General features: G+C 37.8%; 1 protein-coding gene across 1 annotated transcript in view; it reads right to left on the bottom strand.

The window, feature by feature from the left end:
* CAMKMT (calmodulin-lysine N-methyltransferase) overlaps positions 1-19,632 on the bottom strand; it is a 213,208-nt gene that overhangs the window by 8,263 nt on the left and 185,313 nt on the right. The window contains exons 8-9 of the mRNA XM_033053698.1: positions 13,800-13,874; positions 6,799-6,862 (exon numbers count right to left, since the gene is read on the bottom strand). Of these exons, the coding sequence (XP_032909589.1) occupies positions 6,799-6,862; positions 13,800-13,874 (139 nt within the window). The remainder of the gene's footprint in view (positions 1-6,798; positions 6,863-13,799; positions 13,875-19,632) is intronic.

Genomic DNA, 19,632 nt, shown 5'->3' with positions numbered 1-19,632 from the left:
ATACTGAAATATGGTAACATGAATAATTGTTCAAAATATGCAAGATTTCTGTGATTAAACAAATGCAAACTAGAAAGTAATAAATAAATATTTTCTTCAGAAAACTGCCAACTGCAATACATCTGCTTCTTTTCATATAATAATGGTGTCAGTGGATTACCAAAATAAAAGACAGAAAAAGCATACAAAACATACACTCAATGAAAAATCCATTTGTTAGCTCATGACCATGCAAAGACTGTAAATAATGTTTTTCTTTTTTTCTCTCTCACACATAGAACAGAACCTCCCATTCGCTGTCAGTGGAATTATAACAATATAAAACAAGGCAAAATGGGAGGCAAACCAGGCCCAACCATTAATTTTTTGAAGATATTTTAAACCACCTGAGCAGAGCAACTAAATTTGACCTTAAATTGCATTTACAGTAATTTCACGAATACAAGCCGCACCAATTTGACTAAGATTTTGCTCCTAAACCGGAAATGCGGCTAATAATCAGGAGCGGCTAATACAACCTCAGAAGTGCCTGCCAGAGTGCTGAGCCGAGCAGCTGCAAAGTCGGCATTTTGCGATTGTTACAAATCGCTACTTTGTTGCACCGCGGGTGGAGCCTGGCTCCGTGTAGGCAGCACGGGGGGCGGGGAGAGAGGCGGGAGAGCTCTCTTTCCTCCTCTGCCACAGCCCAGGGGAGAGACGGGGGGGGGGGGGCCGGCGCCGCCATTGCTGCAGCTCAGGGAGGAGAGGGGGGACCCGGGTCGGCCCTACCGCGGCCCGGGGAGGAGAGGGGGGACCCGGGTCGGCCCTACCGCGGCCCGGGGAGGAGAGGGGGGACCCGGGTCGGCCCTACCGCGGCCCGGGGAGGAGAGGGGGGACCCGGGCCGCCCCTACCGCGGCCCGGGGAGGGGGGGGAAGCCGGCGCCGCCATTGCTGCGGCCCGGGAAGGGGGGGGGGAAGCCGGCGCCGCCATTGCTGCGGCCCAGGGAGGGGGGGGGAAGCGCGCGCCGCCATTGCTGCGGCCCAGGGAGGGGGGGGGGAAGCGCGCGCCGCCATTGCTGTGGCCCGGGGAGCCGACGGGAGCCCCGCGCAGCCATTGCCGCGGCTCGGGGAGCCGACGGGGTGCTTTGTCCCCGCCCGCCGCCGCCGCGGCAGGAGCGGGGAAACTCCGTCCCTGCCCGCCGCCGGCGCCACGGGCGCGGGAAAGCTCCGTCCCCGCCCGCCGCCGCTGCCGTAGGAGCAGGGGAAGCTCCGTCCCTGCCTGCCACCGCAGGGCAGCGCCGACCCGGGGTGACCGAGCCCAGGGGCAGCGGCGGCCGGCCCCGAGCTGCAGCACCGTGCTGGACCACCTGGCCCCGTCAGCGGCCCCTAGCGGGCCGAGCCTGCACAGCCTTAGCTCAGCCAGTAAACCCCGCCCTCCCGCGGTTCTGTTACTAATTGCACGCGGGTCCTCGCTGCGAACGACAGAGCGGCTTATATTCGTGTGCGGCTTATCTATGGACAAAAACCAAAATATTTGCCAACACCCAGAGATGCGGCTTATAGTCAGTGCGGCTTGTATTCGTGAATTTACTGTAAATCAAGAATTAATGTTCCTGAATACTCATTCTGGTTCTTGCAAGATGATCAGGCCATTTATGATGCCCAGGCAATACATTATGGTCCATTACCTAATTTTTTGTTCATCCTTCTGTATTTAAGAAAACAAAAACGACTCTACCTTGAACTGTTAGATTTTAGACATTCTGTGCAAAGTACTTGCCCAAAACCTAACCTACTTGATAGAGCATCTCTTGAAGTCTTATTTGCAGAATTAATTCTAATTGGTTGAATACTGTGTTCTGTCACATGGAATGAAAAGTGGTTGAAGAGCTGTAAACAAAGGTTAATATCAACCAACAGCATATCACACTGAGGGAAGCCGCAAAGTTTACTGTAAGTTCCTGTATATAACTTCTATGTTAATGAAAGCTAAGATTAATTTGTGAGGTGCTGTAATCAAGCAAAGAGACAAAAAACATTTTTGGGGATCTGAAAAAGCTGTGAAAGGATTAGACAATGTGGAAGTACATTTAGCTTATTTCAGATTACATTTAGAAAATGCAATTCATAAACCTCAGGAAAAGAGTGATCAGTACAGAGAATTTCAATAGGAATGCTGGCAAGTTACAATGCTGACACAGACACTTACTGAGGAGAATAGAGAACAAATCTGTGTCTCACCCACGCACACGTACACTGAGACCACGCACAGTGAGGCAGCAGTAAAAATGCTATGTCAGGTCCTCTGGTGCTAGTGAAGATTCCAACGATTAACACCACAGCACTGTATTCATTCTCACAGTAGCTTGGTGAGATAGGGAAATGCTGTTACCCTCATCTTTCTCATGGGAAATTTAAGCACAAAGGAGTCTTAGGGCAATATCCAAAGCAACTCAACTTCTGTTCATTTGTTGTAGCTGTAGCTTTAATTCTGTGGCAAAATTAGAGGTGTAAAGGGTTGTGTAACTCCCACTGAATTGCTTATATAAATGCTAGGTCTGAATATAGGCTCAGCTCAGGATGCAAAACATTAAACACAGGAAATTCACAATCGGTTCCCTCACATCCTTGGCATGCTTTAATGTCATCAGACAGAAGTGGGCAGCAAAGGGAGCCTTCAGCTGAGGATCCTGCTCCTCCAGCTGCCATCTCATGCTCCCCAGAATGTTGTTCTGCAGAAATCCTTCCTGGCATAGGAAGGCCAAGACTCCTCTGGAGACCCTCATTTTCATGATCACTGTAATAGGAAAAATGTCCCTCATCCAGGTCATTACTGACCATATGATTCACATGGGAACTTCAGATGTGACTCATGAACAGAGACTGGTGGAAGCTACAGACCCTACACTGGCCACTGATCCAGCAGCTCTGATGAGGTGCTCACACAACAGGACCCCTTTGCCCCATCTGGGGTCAGCAGTCCATGGAGTCATTCCTTCTCATATTCTCTCAAGACTACTTTCAATTAACTTTGAAAGAGAAATACAGTAAAATAGAATGTAACACAGTATGAAATATGTCTTAAATCCAGACATAAAATCTTGAAATAACTTTGAAAAAGGGAGATGGCTTTCATGGAAGCCACTACACAGTTACTGTTGACCAGCCGTTAGTTGGTGTAAAAACCTGTTAATCTGTTCACTAAACCACCTATGGATCTTGCACTCACCAAGAAATCTTGATTAAACTTTAATACTACAATAATCTCCTCACAACTGGCAGGTACTGTGGTCAGTTCTGGTCTATCACAATCTGGGTTTAAAGTACTTTTGCGTAAACTGCCCAGTCTCCCCATTTGTGGGGCTGCATTCACATTTCTAATTATAAAATGATTTTCATTCCTTGGCTGCTGTACAACAAAAAAATTTAGACCAGTGGCCTCTTCATGGACTATTCCAAGTTTAATTCTAATTCAAAAGTATCCCCTAAGATGATGTTTAAAGGATGATGTTTAAAATTCAAAATGGCCTCTCCTCAGATGGAAAAACACTTCCAGTAAACTTCTGAACAAAACACAGAGGAAAATACCAGTTCTGATAGTTTGAAGTGTCACTAAAATGCTACAGTAAGACAATGGGACAGTCATTCATATTTTCAATGTGACTGTGACTAACTTTACTCATCAATTTATTACAAAAGGTGGTCTTATTTGCTGGTACTAAACTCAGCTCAACAGCATCCCATTGACTTCATTGGGATTTTGAATGGATAGGCCACAGAATAATCAAAGCCTTGATAAAAAATATTCTTAATCAGGAAAATATGCGAACAAACAAATGTTTATTTTGAGACTGAAATTTAATGATATAAGAAAAGCCCTATATATTGGCAAATAAAGTCAAGTAGATTGAGAGAAACAAAATATAGCCATTCAAGATAAATTTGTTCGATGGAATTTTCTGTGCCTAATCCTTTGAATGGGTTTAAAGGTGAAATTTGGTTCTGTAACAAATTCAGATAGAAATTTCAGCCCTCAGTAACTCTGTGAGCTGCTCATTTCTCTCTGTGAATTTCTTCCTGTGCCAACACAACTGTCCATGGGGTCAATACTAGGAACCAGATGACAGAAATTATCAGAGTCCGGTTTCAAGCAAAATTAAAAGATACCCGAAACACATCACTCAGTGCCATGAAGATTCTAATAGCCACAAATATCATCCTTACTGAAAAAGGAAATATCACAGATAAATTTCAAATTAACAGTAGGAACAGTCTGTGTGGTCTGAATCTCTCCTTCAAGAGAGCTTTGCAAGGATACCTGTTATTCTCTGCTTACTCCACTTTTTCTGTTGATATTGTTGGTTATTGTTTTCCCCAGACTCTTCTAAACTAGTTGTATCCTAGTTATATTTGAAAAATGACTTGCATTTAGGTATGCCAATTTTATCATTTTGTCAAAGTATTTCCAAAAAGAAATGCAAGTTCTAAATTTGAGACAAAATAATTAATATAGAAGAGTGAACTTAATAAAATAAATTTATGTCTTAGTTTGGGCATATACTAATGCCCATAAACTATTCATAATTATTGCAACTGGAAAATAAGTTCACTATTGATTTATTTGTCCTTTAAAAGCCTAAGTTTAGTGCCATTTAATAAAGTGTCCTCTGACATTATTGTTAGATTTATACCGGTTAACAAGAGAACAAGCGCAGTGAAATTGGTGTGACTGCATCTTTTGGGATCTTGAATAAGCATACATTTTTATTTGTGTCTTTCACACCATGAAGGCATATCCTTGAAGGCATCTCTGCTGAACACATAATTTTTGGACAAAACAGCTCATTTAAGGTGTCTGTACTCCCAGCTCCCATCCTATACAATACTTTGCTGTCCTCTTAGTTATAAATCACAATAATTTGCAAGGCCATGTATCCATCCATATAGCCATTCATAAAGTGGATTAGGCAACTGACTTTTGTTAAAAAAACGCAGTTTGGATAGTGGTCCAAAACTCTGGAACAGAAATTCCTGCATGGAGCATGAATTTCTTAAGCTAGCTTTACTGATAAGAAGTAGGAATCATTTGCTGTGCCTAAAATGCACAGCAAATAAGTGCTAGGTTATTAATACTGACTGTGCTATTAATCACAATGTGCAGAAGCAAACACGACTAGGAAGACAGGCAACAAAAAGCCATCTCCCTTTACTCCATCTATATTCACAAAGGAGGGTGGCTCATATGCTCCAAAATACAAAGGCATGTTCTGAATTTTAATTAGCTGATTGAAGTTAAAGAGAAACAAAGTCAGGCCAGGTTTGGCTTAAAGTCAGCCTAACAATTCCACAGTTACCAGGGCACTTCTTACACACTTGCCTTCCTCCCACTCATGCTCTTGTTCCCCAGTGTCCTTTCATGGAGCCAGCAGAGCAGCCCATGGGATTACCTGAAGAAACAATCGCTGACATTGATCTGGGCTGAAAAAATGGTTTTGATGGTTTTGTATTTTTTTTTAACTGGGATCTGCTTCGTGTTCCAGATCACCTGTGGTCCCAGAAATTATTGCACTTTGACAACTGTTGGTACATCATAAAAGTCAGAATGCATCACTCTGAGCAGGAGCTGCTTAACCTCTTCTTACTGCCACTGACAGAAATATCTGGGTAACCTTTTCCTCAGGGTGGCTACATTTCTCCTGTCTTCCTGGCAGCCTTGTCCCACAGCTCATTAAAATAATTCAGTCTTAAGTAACTTGCCTTAGGTCACTCAGGAAAGTCTATGATAGAACCAAGAATAGAAACCTGATCACTCTAAGCAAAGAATGGGATTACTTACACAACTAAAATGACTCGGGTTCTTAAGCCTTTGCACGTTTGGGTCTTCCATTCCTTTAACAGAGAAAATCTCTTGTAGAAAAAGCACGCTACCAATTTTAAATAAAGTTTGGAAACGGACTGATAGCATTAAATGTTTTGTTTTCAAATTGAAAGTATACCTTATTGGAAGATTTGGATATTAAATATGAATGACATAATTTCTGTTTCAAAATGCTACTTAGAGCAATTACTTAATCTTTTCTCCTTTTCTTCTTTTAATATAATCTCTTTTTAGATATTGGGGAAGATATATATATTTTATATATGCATGTCACAGACTTTTTTTTTGCCTCTCTGTTTTTTGTCTCTCTGTTTCAAACAGCCCAATAGATTTACATTGATAAAATATCTCCTGAGTGACACTCATGTAGAACATGTAATAATTTTATGAAGAGCATAATTTCATTATTTTCTAAGATATAAAACATGTAAACACGGGGCTTACTTAACAGAAAAATGTTTTAAGCCACAGTATAGATATAAGGGATTTGTTCATTTTATATGAACGTAAATGAAAAGGAAAAAATATTCTTTCATAATAAATAAATACACAATGACAAAGGTTACAATTGAAGGGATTAAAAATGACAGAAGCCAACATAAAAACTTTCAATATCGTATTTTACTTTAATATGAAGACATTATTATCAAAGGAAAATACTTGAGAAACGCTTTGATAAAAATAATCTGACGCTATCTTTGAAGCAGTTTCATTTATTTTACTACCCACTGTGTTCCTTATCAGAAGGCCAAGTATAAGAAGTTTCCTAGTTTATGATTAGGAAAGAATCTGATAGATTAGAAGACTCAATTGAAGTTGGACATAATAAGTATTAAAGTATTACATGACATTAATCCTGCCATTCCATTACTCTCTCAATCATTGTGCACAGACTAATTATTCTGAAGCCAGTGTTCAGGAGAAAATAGAAACATACTTACACTGGGTTGGAGTAATCTCTTTATTGCATCAACAAGGCTAGCTCTGTACCGGTCCAGAAACAGGCTGACATTGAGAAGAGAACAGAATCCAGATTAAAATGGGTTTTCAATTCTAATGATACTAATGCAGATAAGTACAAGGCTAATTACATATGTTTACACAATGCTGTAAAAGAGAAACTGTGGTCTACATTTCTAAGCAGTTCAGGTACTTTTAACATTTAAAAAGACATAGAATGAAATACAGTCTAAATTACAGCTAAATTATCAGTATGAAACAATTCTTTATACAGTTGAAATTCACCAATCATACATGCTAGCTATTAAAATATTATTGTATCAGAAATTAGGATCAACAAAAAAGTTAGCATTTTACATGTATATACAAGGGGGGTGGAGTTTTTCAAAAATGTTTTCTATTGTATTTCAGGTGTTACTATTAAGGGTATTTTTCTTCCTACTACCTTCACAGTTTTGGCATGAATTCTTACCTATTACACATATTTGCTATATTTCTACATCTATCCCTATAAAGATTTACAAGACCCTACCTCCTCCCTCTCTCCAATGCTGTTGAAATACAATGGCCCAGATTGTACAGAGTTGTCATCTCTCAAGAGTGCAATCCTTCATCTCCAGCATGGGTCCCGCAAGGATAGCAGCAGAGTCAATTTTCCCATGCAATGTTGCCAACACACTCAGCCCTATTTTGGTGTGATTACCTCATGATTTGAGGGGATAATTCATTCTTCATGCCCCTCAGTACCTTAATGTATATACTAATAGTGGCAACCAGGGTGCCAATCACTCTTGACTAGATATTTGTGGACATGTAGTTACTGTGGATGAGTGCATTTACAATGGTTAGTGAACAACCATCTGATAGCAACTGATGCCTTTCAGTCCTTACTACCATGGGCTGCATTTATATTGCTGATTCAGATAAGGAACTCTATCAAGCAGGCCACAGATAATGTGATTTAAAAAAATTTTTTTTTTTTATTCTTCCATTTTCTCTGTAATAAAACTACTTTCCAGCTTATGTCAAGTTCAAGTTTCATACTACATGGCATTTTGTCTATTCTCCATGGGCTTTTTAATATACTCCCCTTCCTTTTATTCTCAAACTTCTTTTCTGAATAGATGTGGGTAGTTTTTTTTCCATGTCTGAAATTCCAAAGGAACATAAAGAAGATGTGTGGATATTTGGGTAAGGATACTCTACAGCTACCAACAACACTGCATTATATATCATAGAGTCGAGCAGCCATGCAAGAACTGTGAATTTTTGCTACTCTGGAACAAACAAAGAAAACAAAAGAAAACTTGCAAGTGACCATATTTCATTAGTAAAAGCTGGCAGAACCTCACAATGTTGGGAAAATATGGTAGAATGAGTATCTATAAATGTTGAAGAACATTTAATATGGAAGTATGATCTTCTGAATTTCTTCTTGAGAATATGAAGTACCAGCTAACAATCTCCCCAATAGCATAGCTTACAAGAAAAATTAAACTTGATATGACAAGACAATTGACATGACAACTCCCCCTCAGCCTTGATTTTTCTTCCTGGAAGAACTATACGGAAAACATGGGTGCTTAAATTTAATTAGTTGAAAAAGCAGCTCTTATCTCTGATGTCTCTTGGGTGTTTTAATGACATTCACCTCATACTGATCCCTATATACCAATAGATGTCATAAGACACTACTTCACTGGGAACTTTAACACCTGCAGAAGAAGTGGAATACATGATTCCTCTCCCAAAAGAATAGTGAAAAGTAATTAATTTTCTTCAACATGAAATATTGCAAACATGCACACATTTAAGAATTCCTGGGATCCTATGTAAACAGAAGAACATTCTGAATGAAAAGTGTATGTATAATATTTTTGTTATTGAAAGTAGTGTAGTAGAAACACAATCTTGGGGCAGCTTAGCAGCATTAAAATCCCTTTTTTGTGGACCTGAATATAATTCTCTTTTTTTTTCTTCCAATGAAATAGTGGCACAACTGCTACTACCAATCTTGCTCCTCTACAATGAGAACTACAGGCCTTTGTTTACCAAAAACTGAATGTCTGAGAAGTTAAATTTTTTCTGTCCAACATCAATTGATATTTTGGTGGCACAGGAGGTAGACTCTTATCCCTCTTAGCTTAGGAAACCCAGATAACCTGAGACAGTTGCCCCAAGCTGTCCTGCCCTCCAAGAAGTCTGTCCCTGGGAAAATGACCTACTCCAACTGAAAATAGTTCCTGGTACTGTGATTTCCAAACTGTTGCTCTGTGAGCCACATACTCTGACCAGAAGGAGCAGAGAAGACTGAAAGTAAAGCGACTGCTACTCCAGGAAACATCTCTATTCTCCCTCTGAGTCAGGGGATGCCTTAAAGGAGGAAAATCCTGAAGAAGTCATTAGATAATCTGTGCTGCAGACAGGAACAGCACAGGATTTGGCCCACGCAAGGGGATTTAGTCACACAGTTTTTCTTACTGGTAAAATTGTATAACTAAATATTACCACAGCATACTGAAAATGTCCCTGAGAGCATCCTTCAAAGCTCATGAGTTCCTGTGTCACCTGCTCTAGGTGACCCTGGCATGGCAGGCAGGTTAGACTTGATGATCTCCAGAGGTCCCTTCCAACCTTAACAATTCTGTGATTCTGTGAACAGCTCAGTAAAATTAAATAATGCATTTCTCTATACCACTCACACTCAGTTCTTCAATTCAAATTTAGCTTAAGCTTGCAATTACTTTAGTGATAATATTTCATGTTTATATCTCTCAGGACAGGAATAGCAAGGTTTCCTTGGTTCAGCAAGGAAGTTTCAAATCACAGCAATAGAAAGGTGAGAACACGGCAGATGATTTGGCCTTTGTTTAGGCAATGCTCTTAACCTGTGAAATCTGGATCAACAGGCAGGCGACATTGTCACCTCTCTACTCTCTTACTCTTTTATTTCAATTTTAAATTGCCATTAAAGCCAAAAAGAAAATTTATTCCAAACCTGCAGAGAAATAACAGTAAGACACAAGGAAACACATTTAAAAAAACAAGTAGATTCTTAGTTTGCTGCATGCTAATACTTTTTCATCTTCTGCCTTGCAACAAGGGACATATATTTAATTGGCAAACTTTTTTGGTTTTTTGCATGTTCTGCCATTTGTAAAAGAGTTGAGTTTACAGCTGTTCTTCAGATATTATTACATTCATAGGTAGTGTCTAATGTAAGAGCCACTTATTTTTTGTTCGCTTTCAACTACTTGGGTGATGTCAGCTAAAAAGACTCTTATTTCCAAGTCATCAGGCTCCAATGCACCTGAAAGTGTGTTCCAGAAATCAGGCCTAAAATGGAGGAACGGAGGTCTTACTGCATTCCTGCAAAAAGATCTTATAAAAAGTGAAATAAACTAATGGAGACAAAATTGACATATTTTAAGGTATTTAAGGAATATTTTCAGTTCAGTTCTACATTCTTGGCAAAGCCACAACTCCCTGTGACTTCAGCAAAAATCTGAGCAGTGAAAGTAATGTGGGATAGCTCCCCCTGGCCTCTGTTATGTGAATATTTATGCATGTGCTAAACTTTAAGAATATAATCATTCTAAGTAAATAAAGTGGGATGTTACCAAAGCAATACGGGGATCTAACCTTTTATTGCCTCTACATCAAATTATTTGCGAAAACTTGCTTCACAATAATGTGAAAGATAAGGTTTTTTTATTGTCTCAGTCATACTGATCTTTTCTCTCTTTTTGGATTAAAAATCTCAGAATGTTTTTCCTCAATTAAAAAGAGTATATACACTATTTAAATAATCAGAAACCTGAGGCTCTCAAAAGCTTTGGAAGAGTCTTGGGGTTGGCCTATCCATCCAGGCACCTGTGATTTCTCCTTCTCTATCCAAACTCACAATTCCAGCACCTGTACGACTCTATATCCACAGGTGTAGGTCAAATGAAAATCAAAAAATCTGACAGCCCTCATTTGGCCTTAAAATTCCTCCTGAAAAATATGAGATGGGTGGATATGTTTTAAAGATTCCATAATTTTGGTATTTTTTTCACTTTATCCTTCTTCCAGGTGTAGCCTCATATTGATTTTTTTTAAACTTATTTTTACCTAATAGTCAACATTCAAAAAATTATTTTGGAACTGCTGAACCATGAAACTATTTTATTGTCAACATCCTGAATGGTTAAATAATGACTAGCTTTCACAGTTTGACTCTTATTTATTTTATAATTTAGTTGAGCTACTAAATTTAGCTGTTAACTAATAGACTGTTTGTTCTGGGAAATAACTTATTTTCCACTCCTGCACACAAGGTTTATGAATGTCTGACTGTAAATATATGAATATAAACATATCGCTGCTTGCTGTAATCATGTACATTTTTACTTGAATCTCCATATGGATTTGGAATATGTTTATGAATAGAGCTTGTTTTCATGTAAATGGGATCAAGCAGTACCACTGGTTAGCTATTCAGAGAATCAGACAATATCACCCTTGCTGGAAATACTTCAATAAAAATTTATCCATGTACCTAATATTTGAACTCAGATTTTTTGCTTTCTACTTCTCTATTCTAATCTCAGATTTTATTGACTGACAATGAGCTATATGATGGTGTTAAACTAAATGCAATCTATTCTATCTGTTTTTATCACTGCATACTTCAGGTTTCAGCTGAGAAGCTAGAAGAAAAGAGACTTTTTTTTCCTCTTCAGTGGCAGCCCAAAAATTCAGAGCAAAAATCCTGCCAACAGTTTTCAAACCAATTCTATATCGCTGGAGAGAAATACATGAAAAATGAAAAGAAGATTTGAGTTTGATAAAGCATGGAACATTTATTTCCTCAGCCTTTTCATGTACCAGAAAACCTAGTGTCCATAACTAAAAGAATTATTTCTAAAAGAAACAAACAATAAAGTGATTTTCATGTTTATTAAACTATACGTATATCTATGGGCACTTACAAGAACAAAATAGAAATAATTTGTGAATAAATCCACATTCTTTAATCAAACCTGCACATTTCTATTTATTTTTTAGAAATCTATAAATATTTATACACTTACCTGCATCTTAAGTGCTTTAAAATAAATGTACAAAATGCAGGGATTGCAAATGCATTATGTATTTTACCTGTCGTGTCTGATTCTTTGTTTCCTAAAGAAACTACACTATTTCCAAATAGACTGGAAGGGGTATTAGGCCAGAATATTACTGAAAAAAACAACTTAAGTCTTGCTCCGCTCTGCTGTACTCCGAGCACAAATAGGATGACATGGTGTGAGTATCAAGAATACAAGAGACAGCACAGCCAGGTTGTTTTGATATTTGTGTGAAGAACAAATTTAACTCTAAATCTCTTGGCAAGACCTTGCTTCACCCACATAATCTGGAGAACATCCATATGTGAGCCTTGTCTAAGCCTCCGAGAAGACTGCTGCCCTCCTGCTCATGTCCGCCAGCACTCTGATCTGACTTTCATACTTAATCTGATCTAATCCTGTCCAGCATTAACTTCATCTGTGCAATGAAACCTGGAGTATCCATTCTAATATTTGGTGAGGAAGGCATTTACTAAATTACTTGCTGAAATCATATGGTGTTGTTTAGCTCCTTATTTTAATCAGATGATGCATCTCTGAGGCACATTATCAGCGATTAGTTAGAAACCCTCCTCTGTCCTTTTTGGGAACAAAGAACTTTTCTGAAATTAAATGCTAAGAGAAACAAAGCACTGTTGCATTATGACAACAAATAGGTGTTAGAAAACGGCAAAAGATCACTAATCTCATTTTCTCCAGAGCTATACAAAACCAATAACTTTGTGAAATAAGAAGAGTTTGCTTAAATAGCATAATATGAAAGAAAAACAAAAGTTTCAGAGGAATATAAGAAGACATTTAAAAAGAACATTGTTTAAAGAAACAATAGAGAGTTTCGTACTTCCCTTTGCCTTTTCCTTTAACTGTTTCTAGGTAAGGCACATAAATTTGCTGAACTGAGCAGTCCTAGGAAGTCCCTGCTTTCAGAATTTGGTCTCTCACAACACTTACGTGCCACAAAACATAAACAGCTTTTTTTTGTTTGTTTGTTTTGAACAGTTAATGGGTCAAGAGCAAATATCCATGAAGGAAAGACAGATTGGTTTAAAAATATCTCCTTCTCCTAAATAAAATTTGCACAGTTTTTTTTTTTACACTCTCTATATTTATATAACACAAATAATTAATAATGTACCATTTTTAAAGCTAGCATGCAGCAAATACAGCACAACACAATCCCACAAATGCAGTATCAGAAAAGGGTTGTGTCAATAATCAAATCTATTTGCATAAATTATTAGACAAGATACCATATTGCTACATGTATCTACCTTTTAATAAATTAAGTGCTGTACTCTTATTTTTCTTACTATGAATTATCTCATAATTAACACGTGCCTGTGTAAATAATATAAATCTTATACCTCCATATATTGATGTCAAATAGATTTAAGGAATGGAATGTGGTGGGGGTGGAAAAAAGGGTTTGAAAATCTCTTTTTCCTCTTTTTCTGGGGAGGAAAAAATATATCCCCTTATATCAATAGTCAGATCTTTCCTAAGAAGTAAGCTAATTGAGCTGTTTGTGTTGATAAACTCCCTTTTCTCCAGACTGTTCCTCACTGAGCCATAATTATTTGCAATTTGCCTAAGTCGTCCATTTACTGATACGTCAAGCATGAAACAGAGGCAATTCCAGAAAATGGAAATGCTTCTCAAAATCAATCTTTGGGAAATAATGTGGTAGAAGTTACTGTGTGATAGAAGACTACCTTATAACTGTCACATGGAGATGAATATTAATTTGTTGAGGTTAAGGTGGCTTTGTGCTTCATTTGTTGACTTTGCTTAGCCATCAGCAAGCAGCACAGTACAATTACTCCAGCAAAGCTATTTTTCTAACATGAGTTTTATGATTTTTATGTACTTACCAGTCAGCACACATAACAATGTCAAAATGTCCTTCCAGTTGAGAGACATCTGTCTCATTATCCCATCGTAAAATGCTAGAGGAAAAAAAGATTAAAAAAAAAAAGAAAATAAAAAAGGACTTACATTTTTAATCTTGAGATTTTTAAAGTATTATTATTATGTGACACAGAAGTGTTTAAAAAAGTGTAAACTCGTTACTTTCAAAGATTAATGTAAAAATCTTATTCTGTACATTTTTAAGGTTATAAATCTCAAAGCTAAAGAGCTATTTTTTCATTATAATAGAAAAAAAATCCACTCGGGTTCTGATGAGTGGATCATGAACAAATATACCTTTCTGAATTAGTGGCACATGTAGACCTTCAGTTTTTTATTCCTTAACATTACTGCATGAGAAAGTGAAGTCAAAGTATTGACAATCTGAATGAAGCACAGATGTGCAGAATAGATGTGATTTCATGGATCTCTGTTACATCTGGCAGACAATTCAGTTGTGTTTCTCATTGATGAAGTGAGCATTCACTTGAGCTGGAGGGAGGAGAGACAGGGTGAAAAAATGCCAAGCTTAACTGCAATGCCAGTAATGTTGCCTCTGGCAAGCTCAAAAATACAGCAGTGCTGACTCTGTCAACACCTATTCTCTCATAGGTGATAAGCTATCTAATTCTAAGATACCCAGTAGTAGGCAAAAATTCACATATGTACAAAGTTCTTCTTTGTTTATAAATGCTGCCGATTTATATAGCTGCCACAAGGAATTTCAGTACTTTACTCCCATCTAAAAAATAGCAACTAGTATTGGAATTTACTTCATACTTCAAATATCATTACCCCAAACATTTGAAGCTGCATTTCTATTTCTATGCTATTAAAAAAAAAAAAAAAAAAAAGGAATCTATCCTTTTTCATTCCCTGGTTATTTATAATAGAAAGTAGATAAATATTTATGGGAAAAGCACTTGTGGGGGAAGGGTCTAATCTGATCTTGTCAGGTTGTGCATGCTTATCTCAGTTTTGTATGAGTCTTGACCAAATAGACCCTTTAGTCTTCCTGCAGCTATAATCTACTTCTGGTTAAAAGCCATCTCCATTCACATCCTACTCCTAATATTTAACTGAGGATCAGTTAATAATGTGTTCATTCAGAAATGTTCCTTAAGTATACAAGAAAAAAGGGAATTTTGTACATTGACTATGCTGTATGCAAAAAAGGCTCGTAATTATATAGATAAAAAGACACAGGGCCATAAAGAATGAAGGTACCACAATATGCATGTACATGTCCACAGACACAAAATTTGAGACAGAATGCTTTTAAAACATGGAAATTATGAAAGGAGAGGCCCAGTTGGTTGGCAAAGCTCTGATTGTGTGGGGCTCAATGTAACTGAACAGATCAGCACTCATTAGCCCATTTGCCCTCCTGGAATTTACTGTGACAATCCAAAGACAGAAAAGAGTAGATTAATTTAATTTTTCCCCCTCAAATTGAAAGTAATCCAGATTTTAGAAGCCTAGGTAGCTTTGCACACTGGCACGCAGCAGGCATCCAGTAGTGGAAAGTGACAAAGGAGAGTTCTCACTCTCAGCTGCTGGCTGCCTGCTGGCTACCAGCGGCTTTTTCAACCCTGTTTCCGTGGAAACTTAGGTTAGAATGGTGAAAATTAGGTAAAGGTAAGTTTTGTAGGTTTAAAGCACGCACTCTAATACTTTAAGAATCCTGAAGCAGAACTGGAAATTGGTAGAAGAACTGTGAGGCTTAAAAGGCCACCTTTGGTTCTCATTGCTACAGAAACCGAGATCTGATCGGTACCAGTATAGAGATTTGAATTATGATTTTTTTTAACCCATATATTTACTATCCTTCACACATGCAGTTGGGAAGGAAGCACAGGTGCCTCTTCCTGCAAAACAAACAAGACCAAGCTCAACCACCCTCCCCCATGTTACTGTCAGGTTTCTGCTGGGTACCTGGAACACAGCATTTTCTGTGTGCACCTATTGTAGGCACAGAAGAGTTTGTGTCAGGAGGTAAAATCTTATAAACCAAAGTGCTGAGCAAAACATGGAATTGATGACTTGCCAGGAGCATAAGCAGTGGTGTAACATGACTGGCATCATGGTATTGTTAAAAGGAGCGAGCTAAGGGCCCCACATCCATCCATAAACCAATCTTTCTCTCTTTTTCTGCTGCTTTTGGTCCACACAGCTGCATTCATGAAGATATCATAATTATTCAAAGACCAATGAAAAATTTACCAATTCAAACGAACTTTGCCATATATTTTCCAAAAGTACAGGAAAATATTCCTGCAGGGAAATCACCATGTAAACTAAATGTAATTTGTAAAAAAAAGAAACACTAGTGGGACTCATCCTGGTCTGACTCAGGATGCGTGCACACTGGTGGGAGAGCTGGAACTACAGGCTGTATGTATTTATCCACGCTATCTTTAGCTAACTGCAAGCGTGACTAGTGAGGGAGGTAGAGCCAGGGATGTCAAATGCAGTACTGGCTGCAACCTCCAAAACAGTTGCAGTGGCTAACCCAGGGCCACCCTGTCTGCACTGTACCTGATTCCACAGATTTGCAGGAGCTGCAGTCAAACATCTGCAGCTTGTAAAGCAGACATGTCCCTGCATATCTGGGAATCAGAATCAATTCTGCTCAGAGTCAGCACAATCCCATCAATAATACTGATGTCAGAATCAGCCTGATTCGGAACCAGCTATTCTGAGTTCTAGTGCTAATGAAAATAGTGAATCAGACTTGGGACTTATATAAATACCATCAACTAGCCAAAAAAAATTTTGTAATCCAAATGCAATTCCTGACACTAAAGCACAGAAAAATCCACTGATACTGCAAATAAATCCTGAAAAAGGTAAAGATATGTAGGTAAATGCATGAATCTATATGTAGTAAAGGGGTAAGGAACAATAATTTTTTCATGGATTACTGAGGATGTGACTCTCAGACTTAGTGGTCAGACCTGAAAGAAATACTAAGGCACCATGAAGCAAGGGCTGATTGCATTTCCATTTAAAAAAAAATCACTGCCAGGAAACCCAGAAAAGTGGTAGCAATGGAAATCTAAAAATCTCAATTTTTATGAAATTTCCTTTTAAAAAGTAGAAATAAGTGTAAAAATACCACACCACAAAAAGTGTCTTAAATCGCCAGTATCAGGTTGAGTGCCAGCATGAAGAAAATGCAAGCCTAGTTGTATTTTCCTCTTGCTCCTTTCCAGTGATACTAAATTAGTTTACATAAGCCATATTTATTGCTAAAGTCACTTTTCTTCCAGCAAAGTAAGTTTTGAAGCAACAATATTTTTATGCCTTTCTTTTGAGGGAAGGTGCTACAGTACTAAGAACTGAAATTACATTGTGAATTTGAGAAATGGGCTTTACTCTGTATTTCTGTCCAAGCCCCACCTTCAGTGCTTTTTTTTTTTGTAAAAAACCCCAACAAACAAACGTGCTTAAGGCTGTTTAAAACCCACAGGACATAATTTTGTAATGGCTTATTTAACTCATGCAGGTTTAGTTTCTTACAAGTAAAAATAGGCAACTAAGTTTCAGCAGAAACGGGTCTGAGACCCAACGGAAATATAAAACAGTTGGGAGCTCTTTTTGGCTACAAGAACATTAAAAATGAAAGAGGGTGCAAGAGAAAAACACTACTTCATTGTTCATACTGCTTAGGTTAAAGTGATGGTGGCTGAAACTTGGTACCCACTAATGACCGATTTATGACTTGTATCAAACGAATTTGACCAGTTTTCAGAGCAAAAGTATCCATGTAACAAACCTATTATTATAATTAGCAATCTTGATGGTAGTCCTTGCAAAAAGGACAAGGATTGAATGAGCTATGGAAAATGAAGCATCCTCTCACATGCAGACGTGGTTTCTTCAGGTCAGGGAAAAAGCATACTATCAAAATAGTCTGAGAAAAGATGTACTGATGCTTTAGTTTCCTAGGCTGTCAACCTTCTACCATTCTGAAGAATTCTGGAAAGAATTTATTTTAAAACCCCCAAAAAGCACGTGGCACAAGCAAACAAGGAAACCTTTTCTCCCTGGTTCTTCTTTTCAATTGACAATTAAGTCAGAAAATGTGATTAGGTTAAGACATAAGAATTATGATAATAGAACATAAAGATCAAGTAAGAAAATAAGAGACTTAGAGCACAAAAATGTACTCCCAAATAGCCCTACATATTTCAAAGAAAAAAACCCCATAATAAAATAGCTAATGTTGCAGGGATAGTTACAACAGCCAAAGCTTCCCCTGCACAGAAATTCTAATTTATGGAGGATAGCCTGACAAATGTCGACACTCTTCTCCTTACACTGGTAAAGTATCTCAGCAATCTACAACAAAAGACCTGAATTTACCAGGTTTTATTTCTCATGCAAAATTCTTCATTACTATTATTATTCAGCTTCTGTTATTCAGTGTTTGTCTTCCTACTGTGTCTAGGCAGGTAACTTACATAAGAAAAAACAGGTTAAGTCTCTGATTGTTAAAACTTGAAACATTTCCAAGACCCTCTGAGATGTTCTTATGATGAATGGCACAAGCTAGAGTAGCTCTCAAATTAGCAGATAAGTAGTTGTGCAGATAAAGACAAAAATTCAAAATTAGAAAAAAAGGACAAAAGACACAAAAGCCTTACTTGCTTCAAAATGCATTAGTAGTTTTAATAAGGATTTAAAAAAATCATCCCAATTAGCAGATGAACAGCTACCAAGAATCCCTATCTACCCACCTCTTCTTTTCATATTTTAATTTAAGTTTCAATCTTTGAAAAGCATTATCATTGGAAAGTATACAGGTTCAGGTAAAAGATTTTGTCTGGAGGCTTATATGACTTTTTCTATGACATTAAGCAAGTTCATTAACACATTAACAAAAGGTATCATCAGGATGTTTCTCTGCACCTTGATCTTGGTGTCAGAGTCCTTAGTTACTTATAAAGATCAAGAAGATGGATTTCAATCTAGTGATAGAGGCAATGTGTACAGCTGTCATTACAACTCCTTTGAGGAATCTTGCAAATTTGCCTACTATGATTTCCCCATCTTTCTTATTACATTCTCACAAGGCTGCTCTTATTTCTCCGCCTTCTTTCACCTTCTGCCTTTCTTACTTTCACTGCTTCACTTTGCTTTGTATTCTTATCCATTATCTCATTGCCTGGTTTGAAGGGACCAAAGTTAAGCTTTCAGCCACAGGTACAACCATTGTTCCTTTCCTTTCTTCTTAGATTTCTAAGCATTTCTAATGTGATATTTACAATTGTCAATGGATATAGTCTTCTAGCAATGTCCTTGCAGGTTTCAGCAATTTCCATGTCACTTGTCCACTCTTTTCAAAGTATACTAAAGATTTTTTTCAGCTAGGCTTAATATCTCTGCAGTTAATCCTCAGTCTCCTGGACATTTTTTCTCTCTTAAACCCAATAAAATCTTGCTCTTTGTTATAGTTCTTAATTCCACTGTTTTCTGTTTGAGTTCTTTTAATTGTCCTAATTTTTAAAATGTGCTTGTCTCAAGATTATCTTCAAACATTTCCCACATTTTTGATAATTTCATAATGTTTCACCTCAATCTTTCCTTCCTCTGAATTTTATTTCTGGTCTATCTCATCCATGAAAGCTAAAAACCTACTCCTTTCTCTACTTCATATTGTGCATTCAGACTCTTAATTCAGTATTTTTCAGCACTTGCTGAGTGAGAAGCTGATTGCATCCAAAGTAACACAAGACACTGTAACCACATTTTATGGATTGGTTTGGACATAACCACTAATTCTAGTTAATT

This window comes from Catharus ustulatus, chromosome 3 (assembly GCF_009819885.2).
Source record: "Catharus ustulatus isolate bCatUst1 chromosome 3, bCatUst1.pri.v2, whole genome shotgun sequence".
NCBI lineage: Eukaryota > Metazoa > Chordata > Aves > Passeriformes > Turdidae > Catharus > Catharus ustulatus.
The sequence above is the reverse complement of the archived record's forward strand: the minus strand, read 5'-3'. Positions and strand labels throughout refer to the sequence as shown.